Below are 25,932 nucleotides of genomic sequence, written 5' to 3' on the forward strand. Positions count from 1 at the left end.
ATCATGTTTGTTGTTATATCACGCATCGGCGCTGACTGAGTACGAAAGTTGAGATCCGTATCCGTATTCGCGGATCTAGACACTAATTATCCGTATCCGTATCCGTATCCGCGGATATACATTTTTAATGATCCGGCACATCACTAATTTTTATAAATCATTCTGGTTCATCATTAGCTGATTTTAGTCCAAAGAATATATAAAATAATTAATGAGTATATTTAATATAATTAAGAATGAAGAAATCAAAATATTGTCATTTTTAAGGCAATTGATTGTAACAATTAATTAACATGAGGTGAAGATGGTTAGTGAGTTACAATGTCTATACATAATTTAATATATTTTTTATTATAATACAATGTATTCTAAATTTTGTAGGTGTATTTGAATATTTAAGTTTTTTTTTATTTAGTTTTATTTTAATTCCTGATTAAGATATTTAGATTATTTTTGTATTTTGATATGTTATATATTCTATTTACTTGTAGATTTCATAATTAGATTTTTAAAATAAAATTAACAAAATACATTCACACTAGATTAAAATCAAGTTATATTATATTTTTTCTGTAGTAAATATTCATTAAAAACAAGATAAAAGGATACTTAGAAAATTTTAAATCATAAATACCTTAAATAATTTACAAGAACCAGACAAAGCTTTTAATGTGAAAAATGTTTGCAAGAAATATCTATCCCAGCTTTAGATTACTATAAAAGGACATTATTTCATAAGGATTTTTCATAACATTATGACAATGTTTTGACTAATTCATGGTAAATGAAAGACTACTTTAGGGTGCATATAGTAAATATTAGAATTTTTGATTTGATGGAAATCAAGTAAAAAAATAAAAGTGATTTTCTTCAACATTATGTCTATGGAGTATTTTTTATTTTAAAAAGTTTATTTGAATCCCTTCTAACCTAGATAATAAAATGAAAAGTGGTTAATAAAATAAAGACAATTATTAGATGTTTTTGAGATAGGTGGGGACATGTATCTGCAAGAAGGAATTAAAAAATTTGGAGTTTGGAAAGTTTTAGAATGTTCTAGATGGTTTTGTAATGGCTTTAAGTAAAAAATAATTCATTAAAGTTGATGATAAAAGAAAGAAATCTATTTAATATGAGAATATTAAAAAATATTTTTAATGTTGAGGCTCACAAAATGTTTAATAATGAATATTCTCTTCAAATGGATTTTTGTAATTAATTCATTACAACTTTTCAATAAAATGTTTCTAATTAAAATCAACTGATATTTATTCAATTTCCTTCTTAAAATAAAACAGTTTTTATTTTCAACATTGAATTCACCTTACCTTCTTGTAAGCACTTCCTTACTTATCTCAAAAACATTTACTAATTGTTGTTATTTCATTAATCAGTTTTCATTTTATTATCTACATTGAAAGGGATTCGAAAAAATTTTTTAAAATAAAAACTTCTTCATAGACATGTTGAAAACAATCACTTTTTTTTTTACCTGATTTTCACTAAGTCAAAAAGTCTAATATTCTAGTACTGTATACATTTCTAAGTGTTCCAACATTTATCACAATTTAGTCAAAATCACTCTCACAATGTTATGAAAAATCCTCATGAGATGATGTCTTTTCCTAAAAATGTTTATCACATTAAAAATTTTTTTCTGGCTCTTATAAGTTATTTAAGCATACTGTTTTTGTTTTTTGGATTATTAAGTTGGAGTTGAGGAATTTAACTAATGATTTTTAAACTCTTCCAAATAAGAAAATTCCCAAAAGCCAGAACAGTTAAAAAACACAGACAAATGCTTTTACATACTTACATAAACATTTTTGGCCACTTCAATGGTCCTTCTCAGGTTACAAATATTTTTAAAATTTTAAATGAGCTTGTACTGTACTGTACATTCAATAAAAGAACTTTCTATAATGAACTTCTAAAAAAAATATTAAGGATAATACACATTCAAAATACAGAGCATTCTAAAAGGGAATGTATTAATAACAGAGACAAACTAAATTTACTGCTAGCATTGCTACCCTGAGAATGAATATTGTTTTATTTTTTTGTTGCGGTACGCCATGTCTATGTACATAGGGGTTAGATATAAGTTTTATTTTTTTTTAAATCTTTTGTTTTTCATGTCTGTTTCTAGAACTTTCTAACCTATTCTTTCTCTACGGGTTGGGGACAACCTTTGTCCAAGAATGAAGGGAGAAAACAAAGGGATACGAAGAAGTCCTGAGGGTGTCAGAAAATGAACAGGACACTTTTTGGGTCAGCGTCTGAGGTGAACAGACGTAGAAAAGAACAAGTCAAAGTTTGTCGCCGAGTGGGACAAAGGAGAAGACTTGAAAGTCATTTGAGAACGGACAAATTAGGTGGACCCCAGATTAAGGGCTTGAGAACACTTTGAATTCTCAAGAAACAGAAATGAGAGGAAGGAAATTGACTCAAGTTCCAATATAGAGAAGATCGGAGACTGCCGAATTTACCCGGGTACCCCCACCAATCTTTCCTTTATACTTGTCTTATCCTTTCATATATCTTATTTTTCACTCTTCTTTCTTAGTATGTAAGTTATGTTAAGGTAGTTTAAGTTAGTCGTAATATTGCAGAGATATCTCTCAAACAAAATCTCATATTGTCGCGAACACGTGTCTCTCGCCTGTGAAAATATAAAGAATATGTCGGACTGTGTTGAACATATGCGTTTACTATAGTTTGGGATCAAAAGTGTAAAAAAGAACCAGGTGTAAGAAGGACCACGTGAAACGTAACTAAATAAAACCCTGTTTTTTCATTGTTACTTCATTGTAATCCATTATTTGTCCTCTACACCACCACACTTTAAAAAGTATAAATATATTATAATCTTTTATTTTGAAATGTTTTACATTTTTTCAATTGTTAAATTTTGAAATATGTTTTAATTTTAATTTACATAACATCATCAAAGTTTAGAATGCTCCATATTTTGATTGTGTGTCTGTAATTATTCAAATTTTTTGTAAGAAGTTCATTTGTAAAAAGTTTGTTTATCAAACATACAAGCTCATTTAAAGTTCTAAAAAGATTTTGTAATCTGAGGAGTGCTACTGAAGTGGTCAAAAAAGTTTATCATCTCCCATTTATCTAATGTCTATTAAAAGTCTGCGCTGGAAGTAGTATGCAAAAGCATCTGCATGTGTCTTTTCCAAATAAATTCATATTGTACAGAATGGTAACAAACAGCATAAAGATTAAATTTATAATGACTTTTTATTTTATAAAACTATGTTTATATATTATAAATTTTTTGATAGCCTGGAAAAGTGATTTATGATAAATGTGAGAAATGCCAATGCTTAAATGACCGATTAGTTTGCTTAACTATGAGAGAGTGTATGTCTGTATTACCAACTATTCCTACTACAAGCATAGATTTAATTGGTAAGTTGGATTAAATCAAATAGAGCAGAAGTTCATTAATCTAGCACTTACAGGCTCAGAGTAACACTAGATTATTGAAAATGCCAGATTATTAGATGTTTTTGTATTTTTTGCAAAATTCACTAAGTTTTAAGCATTCTGAACATTGCAGACATCTGAGACTGTACATTTTATACCAGTATATGATACAGCATTCTTTTTAATTAGTCTGAAGATGATTCAGTTCATAACTATACTATGTTAAGATTGATTGAACCTGAAAAAATACATTAATAGGAACACATTATCACACAATATCAACATTGCAATGATTCATGTGCATATATTGTTATATTCACTTTTCAGATATATCATATACATAGAATTTACAAAGTTACACATGCTTTGAATATGAGATATTTCTTTTTAGGTGTGTTGCCAAGCAGACAAAATAAGGATTGAATTCTTGTTGAAACATACAAGAAAGATGATGCTTTTAAATCAGATCCTGAAAGATATTCACACTAATTTGTTCAGCAATTGTGCTGTAAACATGTATTCGATTTAGGAAAGCATCTGACCTGACAAACAAGATGCTGTAACAAAATACATTTTTCTCAGTCATATTACTGTGAACTCAATGATGGCCTTTTGGCATGTAACAATGTGCACAACTGCACCCTTTACTTTTACCTTAATTTCCTCTCAGAGTGTTTAATGCATTGCGTTCAAACAAATTTTAATTCAGAGAAAACTAACATGCCAGATTATTATCAAACAATTATGGATTATTGGCTACTTTTCAAAAAATTCTGCATTACAAGACATTTCAGATTGTTGGTGATGGATTAATGAACTACTGTAATAAAACAATTGCAAATGACTTTGTGTTTGTTTCATTTACTAAAGTTAAGTTTAGAAAATGCTTTATATATCTTATGATATTTTAGGAACAGAGTCTATCATTGGTGAAGATTGTTGGACCAAATGGATTAATATAGATGATCCTATTTCTGGTGGAGGTGATTTTGAAGAAATAAATACCATAGCTTCTAGATACGATCTTTGTTCTAATCCAATTGAAATTCAATGTAGAAATGCTATTAGTAAGTATTTACGATATCTTGTGATATTTAAAAAATGTAAATATTTGAGGATAAATTTTTTAATAAACTTTGCAGTAGTATTATTTTCAGAATGGAAATTAAATGTTTAATTTATGATGCATTTTAATATAAAATTATCAAATTGATATGATAATTTTATGTTAAAGCCAAAAGTATTTTGAAAGTACTGTAATAATATATTTTCATTATGGATATTATTCATTAAATCTATCATTTATAAAAAAAAAATATATGAAATAAATACTTCATCCTAATGATGATCAATTATAATACAGGTAAAATCTGTGTAAATCAGAATCTCAGTACCAAATTATGAGGGCTATTCAGGAATTAACCTCTGTTAGGCTGGAATGGTCGTATTGCTTATTGCAGCAACCTGGCTCATACACAGAAATAAACAGTGATTTATTATTCTATGGCTACCTTTGTGGTTGGCCATTTTGTTAAGTGCTTGTTGTACAGCAAGTGTGGAAACATGGCATGAGCTTCATATCATTGAAGCTCCTGCTAACTGTGAGGTGTGTGGTGTTATACAATTTTTGCAAACTGAATGACACAGTGCAACTGAGATTCATCGAAGTATGAGTGTTTTGTATGGTTCATGAGAGAATCGTGTCTACATGAGTGATGGTTGTATGAGAGAATAGTGATGGAAATTTTGGGAAGGCTGAACAGATATGCATCATGAAGCTGATGGAAGAAGACTGTCTGTGGCAGCTGCCAAACTTGTTGACCAAGTAGACAAAGTAGTTCATGAATGTCATCAGTTTACAATATTGAAACTGTTGTGCCAGTCTTCTGAAATTTCATGAACAGCACTATATGAAATTGTGACATTGACTCTGGGCTATTACTAGTTTTGTGCACAGTGGATGCCCAAAAATGTTATAATCACAAAATGCAGTTAATGGAGTCTACATTGTAGTTTTTGTAATGTTACCACATTGAGGGCAACACTTTTCTGGACCAAATCATTATAGGTGACAAAATATGGATTCAATTTGTCAACATGGAGACAAAGTAACAATCAAAGCAATAGATGCACATGAAACTAAGCAAACAGAAATTCAAGTACAGTAGACCCTCCTGTAACGCTTAGATACGTTCCACGCTAATCGAATTTTACGTTGTAGGAATGATTAAATACATGAGCCAATCGCAGCCCGATAGGTGTGAACTTTATGGACTAAGGCTGTTTGAAAGGTTTTCTTATATAAAATTAACCGATTCTAGACTAATTCCATTCAGCATTTCCAAAACACGTATAATTTTTTGGGAATAATCTGTATAAACTATGCTATAAACAAAAAATTATAGGATTACTTACCGAGTGTGTACCGTTCGACTACGCCGTTGCTTAAAGCTGGTTTTCATCGCGGAACAGCACATGAAACGGCGGCCGCGATTTCTAATAACGAATTTTTCGCATAAAAATAACTTGACCTTTGGAGACATCATTAATATAAATAATTTTTATGGCCGTTGAATAAGAAGTGTTTCTTTCACAAGAAATGTATAAAATTAGTGCTGTATTAGACTTACGGTACCTAATTTACATACTGTACAGACGATAATAAACTCAACTTACTAGCCTAAAATCTCCGTAGCGTGTTGCCAGGCGGCAGAAAGCATATATATAATTATAATAAAGTTACAATAAATTAAGTTAATATATAATTATATATACAGTACCTAATTTATATATAATTAATATATAATTATATGTACAGTACCTAATTTATATATAATTTATATATAATACTAAACAGACGATAGCAAACTCAATTTAGCCGCTCCGTAGCGTGGCGCAGGGTCGGAGGAAAGTAGTTCGGCTGCTCATCCACTATTGGTCCAGACTCTATCAATCTTGTCGCGAAACGAGTCGGCGAAGACGTTTTAGGAGATGCTTTATACGAATGTTGCTACAATTTTTTCGCTACGTTATAGGAATTGTCATTATAGGAACGCACGTTATAGGGGGGTCGACTGTAGTTATTATCCAGCATAAAGATTATGACAGTTTTTTGGGACTGTAAGGGCATGTTGCTGATAGAGTTTATGGATCCAGGAACTACCATTACTTTGCAGGTGTACTTTGAAACTCTAAAAAAACTTTCAAAGGGTGATTTAGAACAAGGCAAGCCTTGTTGTCCTTAGATGTGGTTCTAGTCCATGACAATGCATGTCCATATACAGTTGAATTATAAAGGCATTGCTCCAACAGTTTTGATGGAAGTTGTTTGATACCCTGGCCTACAGCCCCAACCTCACATCAAGCAAGTTTCATTTGTTCCCAAAAATGAAAGTGTGGTTGGGGACACAGCAGTTTCAGTCCAATGAGGAACTGACATGACATTAGTGGATGGTTGAACTCTCAGGCATGGAACTTCTTTAATAAGGGGCTACAGAAATTGGTGCCTTGTTATTATAGTAGAGCTGTATAATTTTTTTGCTTTGTCCCAGCCATCCTCCTATTTTAGTAAAATTTTCATTTTTGTTCTGTTTTATGAAAATTAAAAACAGCTCTCTTGTTTGTATATTAAACACATTTAATATATACATTGTAATCTGAAAATTATTTTGATTTGTTAGAAAATGTTTATTCTGTATTGATAATGGTCTTAAATTGAAGAAGATTCATAGATGACAAGGAATACAGAATAGTTTCAGTGAATTTAAAGAATATATTACATAAACAGAAACATGAAATTTGACTATTTGAGCACTAATAAAGACAATAATTAAACACTTGGAGAAATGAAATGAAGAAAAAAAAATTGATATAGCTGATAGATGGGTCAAAATATTTAATGGATTGTAGGATTAGTGGGATAAGGCAACACAAGGATGACCTGCTGAGGGGATGTCTCTGAGAGGAAGGACTTCTTGGGAAACTGGCTCCTATTTAGGTGTTAGACTTGTGAAGAAAACAGTGGTCACTGATTTTATCCAGTTGACACTGGTGAGCATTTTAATGAAATGAACAAATAGGATTTTTAATTCCAGGATTTAAAAATTTGATAGAATTAGATCTTTGTTTGCCAGGAATTGTAGCTTCTGTAGAAAGAATATTTTCAGTTAAGAATTTCATGTTCAAAAAAGAAATCAAGATTAAATATTGAAAATAATGCTAATTATAAAACAAAATTGTAATTTACAATGTGATAAATTTTACGACAAAATTGCAAGTTACCAAAATTTATTAAACAAAATAAATTTTTCAGAAAAATATGCTTGGTTTGATCCTGAAAAACCTACATCAGCATATCATATTAATGTGGCCATCGGCCATGATATTCTATATTTTGTATATTTTATTTTGAATTAATTCTAGGCTTCCTTCCTGTTTCTTTGTTTCTTCTAAAACCTTTCTTATCTAATCTTTTTGCCCCTGGGGTAGGATTATCTTTTCCACGTAAATAAGAACAAAAGAGGAAGTGGGGCCCTGGGGCAAAACAGACAGAAAAAGAATCACTCTGGGTGAAGATCCCGAAGAAAGCAGAAGGAAAAAGCAAGTGCTCTGAAGTTAAGGTTAAGAATCGGCAAGAAAGCGGAAGAAAGAAAAGAGATGGTTTCAAAAAAAAAAAAGCCGTAAGGACAACGAATAATCCAAGAAAAAAAGACAATTTTTCGATATTGAGAAGTAGCCTTATAGACTTTAGAGTGAAAGATATCAAGTTGGCGCCATAATCTGAAAACATATATACGTACCAAAAGAAATCTTGGGTATTTCCATTCTCCCTACATTTTGTTTCCCTATCCATCTGTCCTGTACTCTTATTTATAATTAGTTATAAAATAGACATAAGTTAGATGTAAGTTAGTTATATAATTAGTTTTTTTTTTTGTTACTTTGACTATTGTCATGTGTACGAACCCCAGCAATAGTAGAAGACAAGCCTGTTCCTTTTTCTTTGTGTATAGAAGAAGGGCATAAAGTTTGTAAAGTTGGAAAAAAAAAGGACAAAGGAGAAAAAAAGGAAAAAAACCAGTTCGGAAAGAATAAAGAATACTGTGTGATATAATTGAATTTTGTATCTTTCTTTTTGTAACTTTTCATTCGCAGATTTGTATATGTCTCTCACAACAAACAACCACATTAATATTTGAAATATATCATAATAAAAATAATATTTATTGTTATTAGATTTTTGAAAAGAAAATCTTTTAGAAAAATTTATGCATTTTTGTTTTTTTCCACTAAATCAATATTCTTAATAATGTAGTAAGAATTTTTAATAATACTCATCCATATTTTTTGATGGAATTTTTTAATGAAAGAAAGCCAGTATTTATCAGCCTCAGCTTCTATTTTGGCATCAAGAAATTGTGGTCAGTCTACTTTTGGCAGGTTTCGAATACTCAGTACTAGTTAGTTGTCTTATATGAAGCAATAATTAATAAGTTAGCAGAACTTTATCATCATAATTTCATTGTTTTCTTGAATTATATTTGTTGCATGTTCAAATTTTAACATCTAAAACACAAAAATCATACCCATGTGATCAAAAAGTATTGGGAGTGGTTCAATAAAATGCAAGATTTGAATTTACTCATCAAAATTTATTTCATCCTCTTCAAAGTAATCCCCTCCCACTGCAATGATCATATGCTAATGTTTTTTCCAATCCTTAAAACATGCTTTAAACTTATTTTTGAGAAACTCCTTTGGGATTTACAGCAAATTTTGTTTTATGGCATCAACTGACTCCAAACAGTGACTACAAAGCAGAAATTTTAGTCAAAGAAACAGGAAAAAGTCACATGGTGCTATATTGGTGAACATGGAGCTTGCAGAATTATATTGTGTATGTGAACAACAAGAGCATTGTGAGCAGGTTCATTATTGTGGTGCAAAATCCATGAATATGGATGGTAGAGATTTTTAGTGACTTCAAGGAAGGAGCTCCGTACCTGTGAAAGGGTGTTACTATCCTTGTAATTGATGGCTGGATTTTTCTTGCTTGCTTGCTTCAGTTTTTCTAGATATTTAAGATGAACTATTTGGTGTGATGTATAAGTTGGGCATTGTCTAGATCAGTGGTTCTCAAATTGGGTCCGTGGTCATCTAGAGGTCACTTCAGGCAAAGCAGGCTTCAGGTGCACCATTAAATGTACATTTGATGACTAAGATTTGCTATTTTCTTAATAAATAATTGTTTGTAAAAAATGTTTTGGTAACAGTAGCCTATATGTTAATCGTAGTTAATTTTAAAAGGTTTGCAAGCAATCTAAAAAATTGTAAAGAGATTGCCACATAAGAAATTCTAAAAAAGTTTGAGAACCACTGGTATAGATGCACTTGAACTCGGTGTTCCATTGCAAAGGTTGTATATGGTTCAGTTGTGACTCTTTATAATTGATGTTAGATGTTTCTTTAAATTGGAGCATATGAGCCATGGCTCCAATGTATTCTAATTGATGGCTAATTTGTCAGCCATTAATTGGAATGTTTGTTTTTGTTAGTTTTTTAAACTGTTTTGTAACATGGGGTAATTACTTAAAGCAGTTGAAAACATTTGTTTTTTGTTAAATTTATACCTTTTGTTCTGGACTTTAGGTTTTTATTTGCAGTTCTTTAATCTTATCCAATTTTTAAGTTTTTGTAGTTTGTGATATATTTACAGTTTTATTTTTAAATATATACTCCTATTATAAATAAATGCTCTTTTTAAAATAATTTAATAGAAAAGTTAACACAGTTAATAAAAATAAATTTATTATTTTCTGGTTAATAAATACGTATTTTATTTAATAGTTTATGTAGTATATTTAATAGTTTATGTAGTATAATTAATATTTTACATATTAATATTTTAGCTAAAGTGGATGCTAAAGATAGTAATGAAGATGTTACATGTGATAAAAATGTTGGCCTCCAATGTTGGAACAGTGTTACGGTTTGCAATGATTATGAAGTTCGGTTTTTTTGTTCTTGTTCAAGTAAGTATTACAGGAAATCCTTGTTACTTTGAAATTTAAGGGATGAAATAATTGTTACTTTGAATTATCCGAGATTTATTTATATCTGTACAATATACCAAATGCCATGTCACCAATGTAATTCATTAAACAAACTGAATATGGCTATGTATATAGAATACTATTTTCTTTAATTAATAACAATAATAATAATATAAATGTAAAGGTAAACAGCACATATCCAATGAGAATCACACAGGTTACCTGATAGGTTTTATAAAAAGTAAAGCAAAATTCTTTGAAATGTAGCTTAAATTATTTTTAAAGTTGCCCAGAAAGTAGAAGTCATCCAAATGTAGAGACTAGCACACTACAAATATTTCAATCTGCTATTTGTAGCCCAATGTTGCAATCCCAAAAATCAGCTGTATTTTATAAGAGAAAAAAGAGTAGTCCACGTACACATGGACTATCCTTTTTTTCTCTTGATACCCAAAATATGTTGTTGTAAAAGCAAAGTCATATTGACTAGATTAGAGTTGTTTTTGGTCTATTGCTGTCTTATAGTGTGGAGGCACTTCAATCTAAATGAATGAATTAACATACACGTATCACAATTTGGACAGAATTTTCACTTTATTAATTAAATTACAAAGTAGCTGTATTTTGAACCAACAGAATTCCTTAACATGTAAATCTCTATATCCCAGCCAAGACAAATAGTATAGTTACAAACTAATGGGATTTCAAACTACAGGTAGCTCTCGGTTTGTGCCGCAGTTCTGTTCCTACAAAAGCCAACGCAAATCGAATCAGCGTAAAATGAACCCATGTTTACAGTGAGGTATAGAGTTAGGTTCTGCACAAGTGAAAAATAAGCAAATAATTTTGTTTATTAATACAATATAATACAAAATACATATAAATTTAATTTTTTAAATGTATTTTATCATAAAATAAAGTGAAATGTTTTTATTAAAAAATTTTACATTTTTCGGAAAAAAGATCCATCTTTAATTGTTTACATTTTTGTTTTCTTTCATTAAGAATTTTTGAATATGGTCGAATGGATGTGATGATGCTCCTTTTTACATTTGCACTTCTCTCCCAATCATTGTCTAACTCACAAAGTTCACCCGTCAAACTTTCCATAGTTGAAAATTAATTGATGTCCAATAAATATAAAAATATTTAAATAAATTTATATAAAAATAATTGGTGTCCAAACCCAGAGCTTCTATGCTTACTAATGTTCTTATACCATAAAAGTCCATTCAGTAAAACACCTTACAATGAGATGGCACTTCTAGGAATCATGACTTGTCGATGTCGAGACAAATCCACTCCTCATCAGCCAAACAATGCCTTCTTAAGCTAGACGATATCCATTTTCCTTTGGCAAGATGAAACAACTTCTTAGCGAGACTAAAGCAAGTTGAAACTTTCCCACCAAAACTGATCTGTATATGTGCTATGATGGGCCAGAGGTCGACCAATCCATTTCTCCACTCTACTGTAGCTCTATGTTGGGTCTGCAGCTCATTCAAATCTAAAAGCTCATGGAACGTTCTCTATTGGTCTAGATCTGACCAATCCCAACAAGTCATGATTCTGCCACGACATGTGGTGTTGTAGTGGACTCATGTCTCACTAGGATTGGTCAAATATGGACAAAATCTAGTCAAATCTAGGATAGGGAAAATTGGGGAATTACACAGCAAAATGGCAAATTGCACAGTGGTGTTATTTTAAATCAGCATAAATTGAACCGGTGTAAACTGAGGGCTACCTGCATTCAAGTTTGAATTAATGAGGATTTCCTGTATTTTTCTTGGAAAAATTTATTAATTTGATAAAAAATTTTTAAAGTTGGTATTAAAATTATATTAAACAAATAACTTATATGAATAATATCATATTTCATTAATTTAATTTTATTGTTTTGTTAAACTCTTTTTGTTCAAGTTCAGATTAAATATTTATTGTTGCAAACAATGGACATGAGACAAATTCTTATAAGAAAGAGTTTATTGAATTTAACATAACAAAAATTTGAATGCTTAAACAACTTGAAGTAAATAAGACAAAAAACTCAATGAGAAAACTTTTATTAAGTTCAAATTCAAGATAAAAATTAAACAGAGATTGATCTCTGAAAAGTTATAGAGTAGGATGGTCTCATAAATGTTCCTCTATTTGAACAGTTTGAAATATTAGCATGGCTCTCTCTCATTGGACAAAGATACAGCTGACAGAAATCCACTTTGCAGCAATACATTCAGAAAGAACAAATTGTAGACAAGGGGCCAACTTTTATGTTGAGATTCAATGGTATTAATGTCTTGTCATTATTACCTGACTGATTGATTAATTTAAAAATTTATTATGAAATTAATAATTAATCAAGAATTTAATGATTTTCTATAATTAAATTAATGAATGCAATTTTAAGTGTTACTTTGTTCTACATTTGCTAATTATAAAAGTGTAAGACTATATACCTCTTATTTCTCTAGCTTTCAGTAGTTTTTAGACTGTACTTTTTAGTTTATAGCAGATCAACATTGTGCCTGTCATGAACAAGGAAACTTGGTCATGACAGGCACAATGTTGATCTGCTATAGTTTCTCTCTTTTTTTTGAAATTCAGAAAAACAGGGAGAAAGTACAGCTGACCAATTGTGTGACAACAGGGGAGGCACTTGTTTTACAGTATTTTTCTTGGAAACTTCAGCTTGAGACTTAACATTTTTCAGTCTTCTGGATGATCTGTATCTTTTGTTTTAGTCCTAAACATTTATGTATTTTTATAAAATCATTTTTTTACAAGTTCAAAAACAAAGCTCATTTCTTTCAGATAACAACTTTAAAATAGTGAGAAATTATTAAAAGTGAAACTAAAACTGTGGGATACAATAATCTATTATAATCAAAAAGACAGGCTGCTGTAAATGATCCATAATAGAGAAATTCATTTACATCAGAATCCATAATAACAAATAGGTTTGCCTATACAAGAACATTAGGTTTATTTGGACATAAACTAGCATCCGTAATATTGCAAAGTCCATTATATCAAACTTTAACTGTATAATGTTTTAATATTCTGATTAAATTCAGTATGAGATTTTTTGAATATTTTTTCTAAATGAAAGAGTGATAAACACTAAAAATATTTTAAAAGGAATAAATATCATTGAGTTTAAAAAAAGTACTGTTTATTGGTTTTATTTAATGTTATAAATCTTAAAATTTTTGAATATAGGTATCAGTCCTGTTATATCACAAGAGAATGTTACTATTGCTTCGCCACCTGCTTGTAAACAGGGATGGTCAGATTTCTTTAATAGTCGTACAGTAGATGACTATGGTGATTATGATACTTTACAACTTGTTCAGAGTAAGAATGGAATTATTTGTTATGGTGGAACAATTAATAGTGTTAAATGTTACACTAAGCAATCACAGTTACCACATTATCAAGCAGGGCAAAGATTTGTTATTTGTGACCTTCAGAAAGGATTATTATGTGAAAATTCAAAACAGTTAAATGGAGAAAATTGTTTTGATTATCAAATTAGCTTTTATTGTGATTGCTATGAGCAAACAACTGAAGAATTTAGTTCTACATTTCCATCCTTGACTTCTACCGAATCAGAAGGTACTTTTTTATTTTTTTCAATCTATTTAAATTAAATTACTTAAATTTCTGTTTATTTTATTATTAAATTTATGTTTTGAAATGTTCAAATAAAAATATTTCAGAAGAAGAGGAGGAAGAAGAAGAGGAGGAAGAGACTGAGGAGGAGGAAGAAGAAGAAGAAAAGACAGAAACAGGAGGAGGAGGTGTTAGTCCATTCCGTACAACTGTTGCACCATGTTCTTATTGGTCAGACTGGATTAATGATAATAGTCCATTAAAAAATGCTGGAGATTTTGAGAATATTACACCTATTAATTTGAGGACAAAATATCATTTCTGTAAAGAGGTAACAATATTAAGTATAAATTGAAATCTCATTTCATATTTATGTTCTATGTTAGTGTTCTATTTTGAGTTAACTGAAGATTGATTAAAATGATCGAAAACGTTTTTAATTTAGTAAATTTTATTTGCTGGATTGTTAAAGGTGTGGTTTTTTTTTATAATATTAAGTATATTATATACAATAGAATTTAGTTAAGAAATTTTTCAAGAGACTAATTTAAAAAACTTCTTAAGCAGAAATGAAAATAATATAGCTTTTCTTTCAATAATCCATATTTATTATTTAATGTTTTGCAACATTATGGGGAATTAGGCTTATATGGTATTTATTTAGATATTTGTTTAATGTAGTCTGATTTATCTATTTTGTTATGTAAAAAAATTATAAATAATATAAAAGCTGTCATTTGTGTATATGTGAATTCCTTATAACTCCTGCAATTTTTGTCCAATCCAGATAAAATTTTGGTTATATTCATTTTATGTTCCAACAGAAAGTATAGGCTACTTATTCTGTGGAAATATTAGCTGTAGAATAAATGTTTTATCGATTTTGGATTGGTAATTGCACTTACGTTGCAGTGACGTCAGTGACCTCATTTAGTTCATGCTTGATGAGGGAATTTCCCTTAAGTTGCATTTTTAAATATTTTGACAAATGGCATATTTAAATCTGCCTTCATTAAATTTAACCTTTAAAAAAGATAGCTGCATCATGTCACTTCTATAACAAAATTTTAAAAAAATTGTTTCATAGTTACCATGTGATGTTCTATTATGCAATTGGAATTAATGATCTAATGAGCCTGTTATTTAAAATGTATTATTGTGTTTCAATTATGTTTTGATGGACATTATAAGGATGCTATTGAATTTGTAGAAATATTAATTACTCTTTTTGAATTTCTTAAGATCTGTGCTCTTCTCAATTCTTCAATCTCTACTTTTTTATAGAAAGTAGATTATCATACTTGATGTGAGAATTTCTAGTGTTTTATAATTTCCATAAACAAAAGTACAGATGTACAAATACTGTACTAAAATTTATTGAAGGCTTACAGTATCAGTCACATACTGAAAGTGCTTGTCAGAACTTACTATTTGTTGCAAGCATTATTGTCAGATAACTGTTTAAGAAAATTATAAAATTTTTTGTGTTTATAAATTCATGGTCTATAAATATTACATAAAAAGGATAAATTTATTTCATCTAGGAGAAAAAAGAAAAAATAATTTTTGTTTGATTATAAAATACATACTTTATTTCCAAAGTTGAAAAATGCTAGAATTTAGTAGTATAACATTTTAACACATTTATTACCACAATAGAAAGGCATAGAATATCACACTGGGCCATGCTTTTTTCATGTACAAACTAATACAAAAATGATGGCTATTTACATAAACCAACATCTACAAACACATGTACATGCGTAACAAGGCAACAACTACCAAATTATATCGAGCTATTACATCATGATTATTTTAAAATTAATTACTAAATAATTTTAAAATAATTGTAATATAATAGTCTGATATGATCCAATAGTTGTTGCTTGTTATGATGGCTATTTATTATAATTTTGTCTTTATCATCAAAAATAAAAAATTTTTCTCAATTTTTAGGTATGTTGCAGAATTGTATATGTGGCCTGTATGATCTTTTTCTGATCATGTTATGACACTTTGTATTATCACTAGGTTTTAAATTTAACAGAACATCTACTACATAAATGAATAAAGTCTAGATTGCATAAATCGGCTGATATAAATCCAAGAAAATACAGAATAATCATTAAAATTAAACACCTACTGATTTTATTCATTAACAGAAAATAAAGATTGTTTCTTGAATATTTGTTTTTGTGTTATTGTACTTGTTCACATTCATTGTGGAAGCAAAACATTAGGAAAGGCAAATTTTGCATATTTTTCATATTTTATAGGGGAAAAAATTAAATTTCTATTAGCATTCTATCATAAAAAAAAATTTATTTAAGATAAATATTTCCAAAGCTAATAGTTTATAAAATCAAATTGCTTTTTTAAGTGAAGTTCTAGAATTAACTATATTTATTATAGTTTAATGAAACTGACTGCAACTAAATTTTTAACAGCTGGAGCATGGATTCCTGGAATAATTGATAAAAACCAATATATTGAAATTAATTTAAATGAACCTCATATTATTTATGGAATTATTACCAAGGGAAGAGAAGGGTACTTGGAATGGGTGACATCTTATTATTTATTGTATAGTACTGATGGTATCTCCTTTTCAATTTATAAAGATTTCCACAGTTCTGAACAGGTATTATTTTTGTATTATTATTGACTATATAATAATAATAATTAAATGAAGTTAATTTATAAATTATATATTACACATTAGAAGAATTTTCANGTTGCATAGTTGCATCACATGGTGCTTAATGTGTTAATCAATAATAGTTAACTATGTTGTGATTTTATCATGTTTATGATATTAAATTTGAATAATTTTAATGATGTATTGATAATTAAATTACTGTTTATGAAGCAGTTTACATAATTTGAATATATAAAGCAATTCTTTTATTAGGAATAGAAATTTAAATTTTAAATTACATGGGTTTTTTTTATAAAATTGAAAAAATTATTTCTTTGTCTAAGAAAGCTTAAAATTAATTTTACAATGAAGTAAGGCTGCTACATTTTTATTATTAATTATTTTATTTGTAATTTACTGAATATTTAAAACTTGAATATTTTAGGGTCACATTACAGATATTGAATGCAAAGATGTAAAATTTAAAGAGGATTACACATTACGTAAAGAACATGATGTTACATGCAGTTTAGAAACAGGATTGAAATGTTGGAATAAAAAACAAGAGTTTGGTTTATGCTCTGATTACATGATTCGTTATTTCTGTTCTTGTGGTAAGCATTTTGAAATATTTATGTATATAAATAACAGAATATACTGTAAATAATTATATATATATAAGTGTATGTATGAGAAGAGCATTTGTATAAAAAAATTAATATATGAAATTCAATTAAAACATTCTCAATTATAAAGAGTAATTTGTAGATTTGGTTGATTGAATTAAATAAGTTTTTTAAATAATAAAATTAATTAAAATTTTATTTATGATAAATTCTGAATGCCATTTCACATATAATTCACAGTATAATCTGTTATAACACGATGAATGCCACTATGTCATTAGATGACATGTTTCCTGATGACACTTTTAGTTAAACTTATTTCATGTAATAATTAATTTATAACATTTATTCTTCAGTTAAATGTGTAACACATCTTTTACAAGTTATCTTGTAGATAGTATATGAAATAGAAAATTCTTGACATTGGCCAACTATGAGATAATTTAATCAACTCAGATAAAACCAAATATAATTTGAGATTTTAATAATGGAATAATTAACAAGACTCAAAAAGCTAGAATTTAATACTTGAACATTAAGTTATCCAAAAATTATTAATGAAACAGAATATGTTCCAAAAAATCAGCACATTAAAATTATTCAATTTTTTAAAATCTGTATTCTATAGTAAATAATATGAAGATGATTATTGTCTCAAATATATTTAAACAGATTTCAATTGATTTCTTTATTGTAAGGAGTAATTTTAGACTTCACCCTTATACTGGAATGGAAGAGAATATTTTGTACCTGCTATTTATGGTAATATTGGCTTCCATGAATTTCTTATACTTAATAACCTAGAAATGATTAACCTGCTGCTAGGCTTTACCAAGCAAGAATCAAACATGTTGGTGAAAAGGTTAAATTGTGACATTTCTGTAACTTGTTACAAAAAATTAAAATTTTTTCCATATCTCAATAAATTGCACAAAGATATTAATATTACTGGCAAATCAATATTATTTTATCCACTAATTTCATATTAATTTAATTAGTATTTTTCATAAGATTTTCAAGACTACAGAATGATTAATAACAATAATAATAATATAAATGTAAAGGTAAACAGCACATATCCAATGAGAATCACACAGGTTACCTGATAGGTTTTATAAAAAGTAAAGCAAAATTCTTTGAAATGTAGCTTAAATTATTTTTAAAGTTGCCCAGAAACTAGAAGTCATCCAAATGTAGAGACTAGCACACTACAAATATTTCAATCTGCTATTTGTAGCCCAATGTTGCAATCCCAAAAATCAGCTGTATTTTATAAGAGAAAAAAGAGTAGTCCACGTACACATGGACTATCCTTTTTTTCTCTTGATACCCAAAATATGTTGTTGTAAAAGCAAAGTCATATTGACTAGATTAGAGTTGTTTTTGGTCTATTGCTGTCTTATAGTGTGGAGGCACTTCAATCTAAATGAATGAATTAACATACACGTATCACAATTTGGACAGAATTTTCACTTTATTAATTAAATTACAAAGTAGCTGTATTTTGAACCAACAGAATTCCTTAACATGTAAATCTCTATATCCCAGCCAAGACAAATAGTATAGTTACAAACTAATGGGATTTCAAACTACAGGTAGCTCTCGGTTTGTGCCGCAGTTCTGTTCCTACAAAAGCCAACGCAAATCGAATCAGCGTAAAATGAACCCATGTTTACAGTGAGGTATAGAGTTAGGTTCTGCACAAGTGAAAAATAAGCAAATAATTTTGTTTATTAATACAATATAATACAAAATACATATAAATTTAATTTTTTAAATGTATTTTATCATAAAATAAAGTGAAATGTTTTTATTAAAAAATTTTAGTTTNCAACTTACTCACCTAAACTCTCTGTAGCGTGTAAGTAGTTTGGCCGCTTGTCTACTATTGGTCCAGATTCGACCAATCCTGTTGCGACACGAGTCGGCGACGACGTTTTACGAGTCCCTTTTAGTGTCTTTGTATGAATATTGTCACAATTTTTTTGCCACGTTATAGAAATCTTTGTTATAGGAACCCGCATTATAGGGGGGTCTACTGTATATGCTTTTAGTGTTGTAGAAAATAATTGGGAGATACATTACATAAATTTTGAGGAAGAATTAAATCAAACTATATATTATTCAAATATATGTTTATATATTCATTTATTATAAATTTAAATTGGCAAAATAAACTTTTCATAGTTTTTTCAAAAGCTATAGCTTTTTACAATAATAATAACAATAATAGTTTTTAAATAAAATTATTGAATTTATATTAACATTATTTTAATAAAAACTTATTTTAATACTTTTTTAATTTTTTATTTAGAGAAACCTACATATACAACTATTTCATATATTGTGACAACAGTTCCCAGTGTTGTATGTAAGTATTTTTACATTCATTATATAAACTTATATTCAATATACCATTGTTTTGGTAGAGATGGAGAACTACTATCCATGAATAATCGAATACTTTATAATATTTGAGGTCTGAGATCTCAAATATTATATGGATAAAAAATAAATTTGAATTCTACAAATTCCTCTAATATCATGCCAGACATATAGTCATGTGGTAAATCCAGAAGTACCAAAAGGAGGCTAATTCAAAAATTAAAATTATTTGAATAACTGATAAGGATCTTTTATTAACACACGCATGGTGATTGTATTGAAAATTGTCCAATAAACAATATTTGTCATCATAAATCTTTTTAAAAAAATCTTTTGAAATTTAAAAAAATAAATTTTAACTTTTTTCATCTGTCAATGACATCCCTTTGTATCTGTCACTGAGTACAGACAGTACCTCTGTCTTAATTTGTAGCAAGAAAAGAAGTGACATTTTCTGCCTTCAAGAAGTGGAGCAGGTCTCTACGAGCCTCAGTAGGAAGAAAGCTCCTGGTCTAGATCACATTACTTAAGATATTTCCCTTCAGATCTGGAAGACAAACTCAAATCAAATCCTGGACATGTATAACCATTGTTTACTTTTTGGCATTTGTCCTGAATCCTGGAAAATTGCATATATAGTGCCTATTCTTAAGCTTGATAGTTGGGATAGCTTTCGTTACATCTCTCTTCCACCTATCTTAGGAAAGGTTCATGAGGATGCTCACTAACATGCTGAACATTTCTGGAATCAACTCACTCTCTCAACAATCAACAATTCAGATTTCATAAACAAAGATCTGCTCTGGATGGATTTACTGCTGTGAAATCAATCACCTCCAAATATAAAGCTTTTGATAATGCCTTTGATAATGCCTGGTGGCCACTGATCCTCCTTCATCTTCAAGACATGAATTGCCCAGCAAACATATACTGCACTATAAAGGATCATCTGTGAAACAGGAAAGTTGTCATCACTTTTTGGCACTCTTACCTTCCAGACTGATAAGGTTAGGGGCTGCCCCCAGGGCTCTGTTTGTGGGCCTCTCTTATGGGTTGTCTTCTTCAACTCATTTCTCAGTCAAAACTTTGGTCAGGACCACATTATTGTCTATGCAGATGATGTGTTAGTTCTCATCAGAAGTAAATCCCACTCCAATTTGGAATTTCCTGCCAACCATATTCTCAGGAAAATACAAGTTTGAGATTCAAGTTATAAGCTGAATTTCAACTTTGAAAAAACTCAGGCAAATGTTGTCAGCAAACCACATTTCTATGCTAGAGTTCCTGCTATAAAATTTAACAACAGTTCCATCAAGGTGGTCAAGAGTCTTCAGTATCTTGATCACAAGCTCCTCTGGACTGCGCATATTTATTTTATCACAAAGAAAACTGGGAAAGTCTTTCATCACTTCTCTGCTGTTTCCAAGAACACCTGGGGCTTCAACTCAGGAGCTACATAATTTATGACTAGGTGTTTGTCATCATCATCTCTTATGCTTGTGATGCTTGGAGAGACACTGTGTCAGTAAATCTTATCTTGCATGCAAACTCATCTCTGCACAAAGGAAGCCCTTCTGTACATCAAGAAGGGTTACCACACCTGATCAAGTAAGAGTTTTCAGATTGCCCAACTAAGGCTCTCTGATTGATCTTACCATTACCAAAACCTCCAATTGATCTTATCATTAAACTAATCTTGCCAAACTTAAGCATGGGATTGACATTAATACTAGTACCATTTACTTTTAGGCAAACTCTCTTGAGATTCCCACGTTTTCAAGAAACCATATATCTGTTCCTTATCTATAAATTCAATACCAAGTTTTTCACCAATCCTAACCTTCAAGTTTATACTGATGACTCCAAAATGACTGTAGCTTTGTCATCTTTGATCTTGGGCAGGAGATCTTCCTTCAGAAATTTAAATTGCATTATCATTGCAGCATATTCCAAGTAGAGCTAGTTGCCATCCTCCATGCTATCGAATAGACTTCTTCCAACTATAACACAAATGCATTTCTATTTTTACTGATAGTGACTCTGTGGACATACTCCTAAGCAACATTACTTTTCATCTATTGACCATTGAGTTACACCATGCACTCATTCTCTCTGGCAATACTTACATTTCCTGGACAAGGGTGCATGTCAGAAATGAGGGCAACAAGCATGCTGATGCCCTCACCAGGTTTACCATCACAGATCCTAGTCTGGAACCTACCTACTGTAAAATGCTGCTGGACATTCAAATTATTGGGTGTCAGATTAATAAAATTCTACTATATTACATTTAAAATTTTAAAAACAAATTTTTTTAAACACTTCAACTTCTATTGTGTATTAAATATTAATGCATTAAAATTAATTAATTATAAAAATAGTAAGTTTTACAAATACATTATTTTCAATGTGTGAATAAAATTATAGATAAAAAATATTTCAGAAAGTTTATAGTTTCTTAAAATTTAGCTCAATAAATAATATTCTCAAAAACTTTAAAATGTTAACTAAACAAAATTTTAAAAAAGTATTAAAGTATTTAATTAAGAATTTTAGTTTCATTCATTTTAGATATACAAAATCTCAAGAAATGAAGTTGTTAAAAATGCAACTAAACTTTTCAGTAGTATAATATAATATTTATATCTAAGTTAATGGCTTTGATTTTTGTTTATCTGTTAAGAAAATGTATTATATTATTATTTTTTGCTTCAGATGAATGCTGGGATTACATTCCTTTAATTAATGGTGAATCTCCATTACCTGATTTTAATATAAAGGCATCCAGCAGTTTGAATTCAAAGTCTGGACCAAATAATGCTAGAATATCAACAGTGTCTTCTAAATATTCAGGTATAGTCAATGAAATGTAGTTATGAGACAACAATTAGATTGATATTACATTATATTTATTTGACTTATTTAACTTGTACATATTTTAAACATTAAAACTGTAATTATTATAAGATTATACAAAATTATTTATTAAATTCTGAATTAATGCTTTTTATTAAAAATCATAAATATAATTAGCATTTGGTAAAAATATATTTATTTTTAATTTTTTTATTTAAAAGCCCAATTGTTTTAAATTTTACAAAATAAAAGTTGTCCTTTTATAGCTTTGCTATTTTATAATTGTAAAGAGATAATGATTGAATATAAAAAAAAATTTATTTAAGATAAATATTTCCAAAGCTAATAGTTTATAAAATCAAATTGCTTTTTTAAGTGAAGTTCTAGAATTAACTATATTTATTATAGTTTAATGAAACTGACTGCAACTAAATTTTTAACAGCTGGAGCATGGATTCCTGGAATAATTGATAAAAACCAATATATTGAAATTAATTTAAATGAACCTCATATTATTTATGGAATTATTACCAAGGGAAGAGAAGGGTACTTGGAATGGGTGACATCTTATTATTTATTGTATAGTACTGATGGTATCTCCTTTTCAATTTATAAAGATTTCCACAGTTCTGAACAGGTATTATTTTTGTATTATTATTGACTATATAATAATAATAATTAAATGAAGTTAATTTATAAATTATATATTACACATTAGAAGAATTTTCAAATAAAATCTAAATCTTTTATTAGTAAAATCTATCTAATATCACACTTTTAAATTAATATATAAAATGTTTTGAGATAACTTACTCAGATATATTCTCTTGTAATTTTTGATTTAGGAAAGTTTTGAAAACGAAACATAACTATTTAAAAACTATTTAAAAGCTATAAATTTATAATATGATAATAAAAAATGTTCCAAATAATAACATTGATTATGTTTCAAGAAATAAATGCAAAATGAATATTCTTATTAAGATAATTATCTGAAAAAGAAAACATTAAGAGATTATATTCAGTCTATTTTTATCATCACATTTTAAATCTGTTACTTTTCAATATAAAATATTGTTTCTAAAACAAAATTAAAAAACACTTACTACAACACCTTTTCTTGCAGTCGACGTTTATTAGAAAACTTCAAACGTTTTCGGTCTTATTAAAAGACCTTTCTCAAGAAAATACGATTAAATAAAGAACAAACACTGTAAATCGAACACTTAATACAAATAACTCTTTTTTGAATCTTTCGAACTGGCTTATAATCCGTTGCGAATGACGTCAGTGTAAACTTAGCAACGGAAATATAACAATATTACATAAATATTTACATCTAAATACGTATAGTTGCCATCTCTCTACATTATTCAAAAGTACGTAATCTGAGATACATAGTGACTACTTCCTTCAATTATTAATATTATAATAAGCTAGAGGACCATGCTGCTGATATTTTAGTCGCTTCCCGGAAGTTGATTGCGAGGCCTTTATGCTTTGCCTTACAAATCTGCCAGGCTTCCGCGTAATGTCGGTGTTTCCTGTCTCGGACTATCTGCATTAGTCTTGCTTGGTCCCATTCAACTTGGACGTCTTGCTGGTCCGCTAGAACGTAGGTGGCTAGCGCAGTGCATGGTTGTTTTTTTCTTATATTTGCTTGGTGTTCTGCTAACCTGTCTTTGATACATCTTCCTGTTGCCCCTACATACATTAATTTACTTCGTCGCCTTGAGTCTGTGACTGGAATTTTATATACCCCGGGGAGTGTTCTTCTATCCACTAAATNCGGCGAGCTATGTCAGGGATAAAGTCGAATGTTAATCTTCCAGTGTCACTGTTGTTCCATTCTTCTTGCCACTGATGGAGGGCGATTTGATAGCTCCAGTGCTTGATTTTGGAGAGAGGAATTTTGCTGTAGCTGGAGGGCAAGGTTGAGACTGCGGCGGACTTGGCAAGGCGGTCAGCGGCCTCATTGCCAACAACGCCAGAATGCCCACGCACCCACTTAAATTGGATATTATGTCCGTGACTGTTGTTGGAGAGAAGCTGGTGAATATGGAGGACGTTGTCACCCCGTTTCCCTTGATTGGTGATAGAGTAAATCGCAGTAATACTATCTGAGTATATTGTGATAGATTTGCTATGAGGAAACCATTCAGCAAAGACGTGGTCAATAGCCTTTGTAATGGCCAGAATTTCAGCTTGGGGAACAGAACAATGGGGACCAAGCTTAAATGCTGAACGATGAGTTTTCCCAGTTTGATGGTCATAGAGAACAAATGCCGCTCCAACTTTGTTGTCGTCTTTTGATCCGTCAGTGAAGATGGATATGTCGTTAGTTTCATTGTAAGTAGAGATGTTATTGCTGGCAGATGGATAGTCATACATTGTGTTTGAAGTGGGGTCCTTGAGTTCGATCCCGAAGGTTAAAATGTCATTTTTAAGGTCGTTGGGTAACTCCAAAAGTGTGTTATTATTCCTGATATTATCTAGTGGGTTATTGTTAAGAAACAGGTTGTTGAATTTCCAGTTCCTAGCCATCATCCTGGCCTTGATGTGAACTGGTATTAGACCGGCAATCACCAAAAGGGCAGAAGTCGGGGCTGTCCGGTAGGCCCTGCAAATCCTGAGGGCAGCTACCCTTTGGGCTTTTGATAGTTTTTTCTGGATGTACACTTTCTGGGTAGCATCAGCCCAAATGGGGGCCGCATAGAGCAGAATGGGCTCGATTGCCCCAAGATAGATGTGTTTAGCTGCCTTATAGCCTATGCCCCAGGTATTCTTAGCAATGCTAATGAGAGCATTCGAAGCCTTGGTTGCCTTAGCTACTACCATATTGACATGGCTAGACCATTGAAGTTGCTGTTCAAGCTTAACCCCAAGGTATGTGCACTCCTTAACCCGGGAGACTCTTACCCCATCGATCTCTATACGAGGGCTCTTCTGAAGAGGAGTGTTTTTCGAAAAGATGATGTAGTAACACTTGGAGTAATTGATGGGCAAGTTAATCTCCGCACTCCAGCTTGAAATTTTTGCTAATAGATTGTTACACAGGACTGACAGCCTGTCACGGTTTTTGTCAGATACCAGTATGACGGTATCGTCTGCATACTCCTGTATGAGGTGATTGCCATCTTCGATGTTATTAATTTTTGTAAGGAGCTCGCTATGGACAATAGTCCAAAGACCGGGCCCTGAAATGGAGCCCTGTGGACAGCCCTTGGTGACGTCATAGGTATAGTTGACTTTGTTCACTAGGAAACCAGCTTTTCTGTCAGCAATGAAGCTTTTGATTAAATAGAATAGGTTCCTC

At 30.0% G+C, this 25,932-nt stretch overlaps 2 protein-coding genes across 2 annotated transcripts in view; one reads left to right on the forward strand and one right to left on the reverse strand.

Annotated features, from left to right (window-relative positions):
• Window positions 1-23,277, forward strand: part of LOC111635748 (mucin-5AC-like) — a 43,729-nt gene extending 20,452 nt beyond the window's left edge. Inside the window, exons 9-17 of the mRNA XM_023380814.1 lie at window positions 3,300-3,426; window positions 4,356-4,511; window positions 10,353-10,475; window positions 13,719-14,114; window positions 14,219-14,442; window positions 17,195-17,363; window positions 19,690-19,746; window positions 22,476-22,613; window positions 23,060-23,277. Coding sequence (XP_023236582.1) covers window positions 3,300-3,426; window positions 4,356-4,511; window positions 10,353-10,475; window positions 13,719-14,114; window positions 14,219-14,442; window positions 17,195-17,363; window positions 19,690-19,746; window positions 22,476-22,613; window positions 23,060-23,277 — 1,608 coding nt within the window. The remainder of the gene's footprint in view (window positions 1-3,299; window positions 3,427-4,355; window positions 4,512-10,352; window positions 10,476-13,718; window positions 14,115-14,218; window positions 14,443-17,194; window positions 17,364-19,689; window positions 19,747-22,475; window positions 22,614-23,059) is intronic.
• Window positions 23,278-24,398: 1,121 nt separating this feature from the next.
• LOC111635749 lies at window positions 24,399-25,454 on the reverse strand. The gene has a single exon (XM_023380815.1). It carries the CDS (start codon window positions 25,452-25,454, stop codon window positions 24,399-24,401), a length of 1,056 nt encoding a protein of 351 aa, XP_023236583.1.
• Between the last annotated feature and the right edge of the window lie 478 nt (window positions 25,455-25,932).

The sequence above is a fragment of the Centruroides sculpturatus genome, unplaced genomic scaffold (assembly GCF_000671375.1).
Source record: "Centruroides sculpturatus isolate CEXI.00-Female unplaced genomic scaffold, Cexi_2.0 scaffold843, whole genome shotgun sequence".
NCBI classification, from domain to species: Eukaryota; Metazoa; Arthropoda; class Arachnida; order Scorpiones; family Buthidae; genus Centruroides; species Centruroides sculpturatus.